The 6,514-nt window shown below is 44.0% G+C and overlaps 1 protein-coding gene and 1 pseudogene across 3 annotated transcripts in view; one reads left to right on the top strand and one right to left on the bottom strand.

Moving 5' to 3' along the window:
- Positions 1–6,514, bottom strand: part of Phf21a (PHD finger protein 21A) — a 200,945-nt gene that overhangs the window by 26,015 nt on the left and 168,416 nt on the right. For all 3 annotated transcript variants that reach the window (XM_013030045.1, XM_013030046.1, XM_013030047.1), the window contains exon 10: positions 3,984–4,277. In XM_013030045.1, the coding sequence (XP_012885499.1) occupies positions 3,984–4,277 (294 nt within the window). The remainder of the gene's footprint in view (positions 1–3,983; positions 4,278–6,514) is intronic.
- Positions 1,948–2,412, top strand: LOC105996008 (annotated as a pseudogene).

The raw sequence follows: 6,514 nt of genomic DNA, 5'->3' as shown, positions 1-6,514 counted from the left end.
CACACACACACACACACACACACACACACACACACACACACACACACACACACACACACACACACACACACACACCAATCCCTCAAACCATTAAGGAAGAATGAGCAGCAATCCTTTTCAAAGTCTTCACTCCTTTACATCCTGCTTTTTGCAGGTTAATTGGAGATAAGAGTCTCTTGTATTTTCCTGCCCCAGGCTGGCTTCAAACCATGATCTGCAGATCTCAGCCCCCTGAGTAGTTAGAATTACAGGCATGAACCTGTAATTTCTTAAACCTCAATTAATGAGGTTTAAGAAAAAAAGCTTTCTTAGTGAGGGATGTAACTCAATTGTAGAACATGAGTGAGGCCCTATCTGTGGATTCTCAGAACTCAGCATGCCCCCCGCCCCCCAATCCATCTCTGTCTTATAAAAGTGTTAGATGATGCAGGCAGTGCTGATACAGCAGGTCATCCTGAGGATGTACCTAAGCTAATGGAAGGCAGCCTCCAAATAACAGGTTCACAGAGTGGATGACACAGCCTTCTACTAAGGGAAGATGCCATATAGGCCTTTAGAAGATGTCATCCATGACAGGGCCTGGTTTTGGAGTTTCAAAGGACAGGCTGCCTCTTGCTAGGCCAAGGGTCATTTATCATCCAGAGATCCTAGGGCCCTTAAGAATCATCTTAAATCCACTCTGTCAACTCTGGAACAGTGCAACAACAATGCCCAGATGGTGGCTCATTTGTCTACACGGTGGTTCCGGAGGAGCTTTAGTCACTGTTGAGACCTACTACGCAGACTAAAAGATTCCTTTCAACATAACAGGTGCTCAGTGACAGGGCACCTGCTCACCCCTAGCTCCGATGGCCTCGTACAAAGAGCTCCGTGTTGTTTTCATGCCCGCTGACCCTGCAGCCCACAGAGCAGGGAGGGACAAATATATTACATAAGCTATAACTGCCTTACATCAGGAATCCTCTGATGGACCAGGAAAGGCTTCAGTATTCTAGACATTGTTAAGAACATTTGTGACACGTAGGATGAGGTAAAACATCAATAATAGAACTTTGGTATGATTGCAACCTTCATAGGTAGCTTTGAGGGGTTCAAGACCTTAGTGGAGAAAGTCACTGAAGAAGTGGTACGAATAGAAAGAGGGCTAGTTAGAAGTGGAACCTGAAGTGGAACCTGAATCTCGTGATAAAGAGCTACTTCTTATGAGTAAAAAAGGAGTCATTTCTTAAGATGGAATCTATCCCAGCAAAGATGCTAGGGACATTGTCAAAATGACAATGAAACATTTAGATTAAATATGCTTTGTTGATAAAGAGCAGCAGGGTTTAAGAAACTGAAAAGATTCCAATTCTGGAGAAGTTCTATTATGGGTAGAATGCTATCAAATAGCTTCACATGATACAGTATCTTTCAGGGAAAGAAGTCAGCAGATACAGCCAACTTTATTGTTGTCTTAAGGAAATTGCCACAGTCATCCCAACCTTCAGCACCCACCACTGCAACTGTTACCAGCCATCATCCTCAAGGCAAGACCCTCCACTAGCAACAGAGATCACCACTTACTGGAGACTGATTGGTCAGTTGTGGGGGTGGACTTAGAGCCTGGGCACTGTCCCTGAGCTTTTTCACTCAAGGCTAGTGCTCTACCACTTTGAGCCACAGTGCCACTTTCTGGTTTTCTGGTAGTTAACTGGAGATAAGAGTCTCATGGACTTTTCTGCCTGGGTTGGCTTTGAATTGTGATCCTCAGATCTCAGCCTCCTGAGTAGCTAGGATTAAAGGCATGAGCCCCCAATGCCCTGCATCCCCCCGCCCAAGCAACAGAGTACTTTTAAACTAAGGTACATACATATTTTAGACATAATGGTCTTATTGTACACTTAAGACTATAGTAGACTACATATCACCTTTATAATAAGAATAAAAAATTTAAGCCTTTTCAACAAGATGGCGCCAAAAGTGAAGGGCGCTCTTGCCCCTCCAAAGCTGAAGCCAAGACAAAAGGCTTTGAAGGCCAAGAAGGCAGTGCTGAAAGGTATCCACAGTCACAAAAATAAAGTAAGCACTTCACCCACCTTCCGGTGGCTCCAGAGGCAGCCTAAATACCCTCGGAAGAGTGCTCCGAGGAGAAACAAGCTTGACCACTACACTATCACCAAGTTCCCCCTGACCACTGAGTGAGCCATGAAGAAGGCAGAAGACAACACAGCTGTGTTCATTGCGGATGTCAAGGCCAACAAGCATCAGATCAAACAGGCTGTGAAGAAGCTCTGTGACATTGACGTGGCCAAGGTCAATACCTTGATCAGACCTGATGGAGAGAAGAAGGCATATGTTCCACTGGCTCCTGATTATGATGCTGTAGATGTTGCCAACAAAACTGGATCATCTAAACTGAGTCCAGCTGGCTAATTATAAATATACATTTTTTTCCACAATAAAAGAAGACTATAGTACAGTGCAAACATAACTAACTTTGTGGAATGCTAAGGTTCCTCGGGAGTTCTCCGAGAACCAGCACAGGACATAGGGTCTTCCAAACTTGTTTTCCCCCAAATCTTACATTTGAAAATTTGACTTTCAATATATTAATATAACGGTCTGCTGCCAGTAGGTCTAAAAAATTTTGACCTAAAAAAATATAACACCATTGATTTTTAAATATTTCTAAGAGTACTTTTTGGGGGGTTCCCTATCTGTTAGAACAGTGATAGGAGCTTGTTTTTTCTTTTGTGCTGGTACTCAGAACCTTGAACTCAGAACCTTGAGCTCTCAGATTTTTCTGCTCATGACTAGTGCTCTACTACTTTGAGCCATGCCTCCAGTTCTGGCCTTTTACTAGTTAACTAGAGATAAGACTCTTGCAAATTTGTCTACCCAAGCTGGCCTGGAACCTTGATCCTTAGATCTTAGCCTCCTGAGTAGCTAGGATGATAGGTGTGAGCCACCAGCACTTGGCTACGCCCTTTCTAATGTTTCTTAAAACAAGATTTTGGCAGTTTCTTTTCTGAGCACAAGGTCTGGTATGTGATAAGCTGCCTGGGTTCAAGTCTGGTGCTGTATGTGCCCAAGGCTCCTCTGTACATGAAGAAGCTTTTCATCCCCCACCATGTCACTGCCCTCTTGGCATCTTGGGCTGCTATCCAGAATTGGAAGACAAGGATCCCCAGAGGCTATTTTCACAGGAATGAGAGGTCAGGCCTGAGCAATCAGAAATAGGTCAATGACTTCTTAAAGCAACTGTCTAAAAAGGGGATGCTTTTCTTTGCAAATTTCTTTTCTCTCTTTACTGTTTTTTTTTTTAATCAAACAGATAAAATGATTATCTGGAAATCCTTGATTTGGTTTGGTTTTTAGAGAGCTGCCATAATACCTTTAAGGTTTTTATGGAAGTTCTGCTATTTCTAGTCTCAATAATTTGAGATAAAGTTGGCGGGAAAATATAAGCAAAAGGTTTCAATATTTGAGCTAAAATGCCTGCTTCTTCCAGACTTAAAGGGATGGTTTTTGGAAATTTTAATTAGTTTGTTTGGGTGCATGCCACTAGCAATAATAGAGAAAAATATTTAACGTGAGACCCTTTCTCTGCTGAGTTTAGTCATCCTTACTTTCACGGTCATCTCATCTGTGTTCTTATTGGGCTGAAGCTAATATGGCGTTTTCTGTTTACTACATCTTTGCTTCCTCAGTGAGGCAGCAGATCACTTCGGTGAATTTCTGCATCAGAGCCAGCAGGGGGAGCTCACTCACACAAGAATCTGAAGCCCATCTGCAAGGGGAATGAATGGTGGAAAAGCAATCCAACTTTCTTCAGTAAGCATGGCCTCTTTTGCATGTGGAGGAAACAGCATACAATAAGCAGCAGAATATTGACAAAGGTGCTTAGATGAGGAGCCCTTGAAAAGGTGCACTGAGAGACGGCTCAGCAGCCATTGCTTCAGGGCAGGGCTACTGCCCACAGCAGGTGCGTATTTTGCCCGTACCTGTTTTTCAAGGCTTGGCTTGCTAAGCTGTACAGTTTGAGGTCCAGCGAGTCTGGTCCCTGGAGTAGCTATCACAATGCTGGTGAGCTGGGCCATGGGGAACGTTTTGGCTATGGTTGCGGTCTGCCCATTGACGACACGGACAGGGTGGATGGAATTCTGGGAAGTGGGGAGGGTTGTGGGGGTAAACTTGGTCAGCATGACAGGCCTCTGGATAAGTTGAGGAGCTGCAAGCATGGGAGGAGGTGCTGGGGCGATAGGAATGTTATTCTGAGCCACAGGCTTGGGTCGAACCTATGGGGGAAAGAGAATAATTATTGTATTACTTAAAGAAACTTCTCAAGTCCTATAAGTCTAAACCATGCCAACTCTTCCATACCAAATATGTGACGCGGTACTTACAGATCTCAGGACATATCTTATAAAAGACTCACTCATCAGTTCCTAAGAGGATGCAAAGCTACCCTAGCACGTGGTACTGCTGATTCTAAACCCTCGATTCCTCTGCTATGCCGGGGTTAGAGGCCTGGCCCAGAGACTGGTCCCACCCAGAACTTGTGCCCAGTATAAAAGTAATGCTGCTGAATTTCTCCTTATCTAGAGCTTCAGTTCACCTACATTTTTGTCCCTCTTGACCACTCCTCCTGTCTCCTAGTGTGGCTCACTTGTCTGTTAAACATTTGTATTTCTCAGGACGAGGTCCTGGAACTCCTCTTCTTCCCAGTGTCCTTACTCTTCCTAGAAGCCCTTGGCCAGACTGCAGCCTCTCTTCCCATCTCTATGCTGTAGCTTTCACTTTTACCTTTGGATCAGAGACACTTCCTGAAGTGAAGAGTCATACTAAACTAGACATTACTACTTGGACCTCTCATGAGACATTCAAAATCATTATGTCTCCCATGTATCAATTTCTTGCTCTAAATCTCTGTTCTTCCTTTAATCACCTCCATAAATGGCATTTCTTTTCTTTTTTATTTTCTTTTGGCTGTCATGGGGCCTGAACTCTGGGCCTGGGCGCTGTCCCTCAGCTCTTCAGCTCAAAGCTACTGCTCTACCACTTGAGTCACAGTGCCACTTCCAGCTTTTTCTGCTTCTGTGGTGCTGAGGAATTGAGCCCAGGGCCTCATGCTACCATTGAGCCACCTTCCCAGACCCGGCCATCTCTTGATAAAACTTCAAAATCATTTCTTGAAGGGAAGGAGAGACAGTGCCTTAACTTCTGACCACCTGCTTCAGCCTCAGGAACACTGAGATTGCAGGGGTAACCCACCATACCTGGTTTCAGAATCATTATTGACTATTTCTCCTCTCTCTACTTCCTCAGTACCTATCAAATCTATCTACTTCTTTCTATCCTCACTGTCACTATTCTTGCTTATTTATGGCTCACTGAAACAGTGATTTTAAATTCAAAATGCCCCATTGGTGGCTCATGACTATAATCCTAGCTCCTTAAGAGGCTGAGAATGGGAGGATCATGGTTCAAGGCAGCCCAGGCAGAAAAGTTCATGAGATTCCTCCTTACCAGTAGCTGGACATGGTGGCACATGCCTGTCATTCTACCTATGTGGGACATTCAGATTGGAGGACTGCAGTTCCAGGCTAGCACAAGCAAAAAAAGTCCATAAGGCTCATCTCAATGGAGAAGCTGGGTATGGTGTAATATTGAGTATTATCACAACTACTGTGGAGAGCCTAAAAGAGGAGGATCACAGTCTAGGCATGTATGGACCAAGTAGGAATTGAGTGCAGAAGAGGGCTGGAGCCATGGCTCAGCAGTAGAGTACCTGACTAGCAAGCATGGCTCTGAGTTTAAACTTCAATACTGAAGGGGGAAAAAGCCAAAATTGTGTTTAGAAGTATGAAGTCAGCTTTACCCTGGTACAAATCCTAGTCTAAAGAATAAAACATGTTACCTCATATCTCATCTTTCTATGCCAGTGGTTTTAAAGTTTGAAGTTTACTCTATGCGTAAGTTACTTTCTTCTTATGCATGAGAGTGTAACTTGCAGGCAACTCTCTTCATCTGTTCCTTCAGAAACCCAGGAACTGTGAGAAAGCAACTATGTTACCAGGCACATTGGTAGGAAAAAACCCTTCCTGCTGAATCACTAAGAAGTCACTGAACGGAATCTGGGTATGTGACTATAACTATGTTCAGAACACAATACTTGGGTTTTCCTAGAAGGGTGACTCTTGTAACTTGAACATGTCTATTGTGGGGTCTTCAATGACATAACTATGGAAATGTCATGTGAGCACAGGTTTCTATGTTGGAGGAGCTCTCTACCATTCTGGATAAAGACCTCAAGTTTTAGCCAAGTGCCAGTGGCTCACATCTGCAATCCTAGCTATTCAAGAGGCTGAGATCTGACTTCCAATTAACTACCAGCAAGCTGAAAGTGGAGCTAGTGGTAGAGTGTCAGCTTTGGGTGAAAAAGCTAAGGGACAACATCCAGGCCCTGAGTTCAAAACCTCAGTACTGGCACAAAAACAACAACAACAACACATCTCAGTTCTTGATCCTCGGG

Source organism: Dipodomys ordii, unplaced genomic scaffold, assembly GCF_000151885.1.
Source record: "Dipodomys ordii isolate 6190 unplaced genomic scaffold, Dord_2.0 Scaffold125, whole genome shotgun sequence".
Taxonomy (NCBI): Eukaryota; Metazoa; Chordata; class Mammalia; order Rodentia; family Heteromyidae; genus Dipodomys; species Dipodomys ordii.
This window is presented reverse-complemented; position numbering and strand designations above follow the sequence as displayed.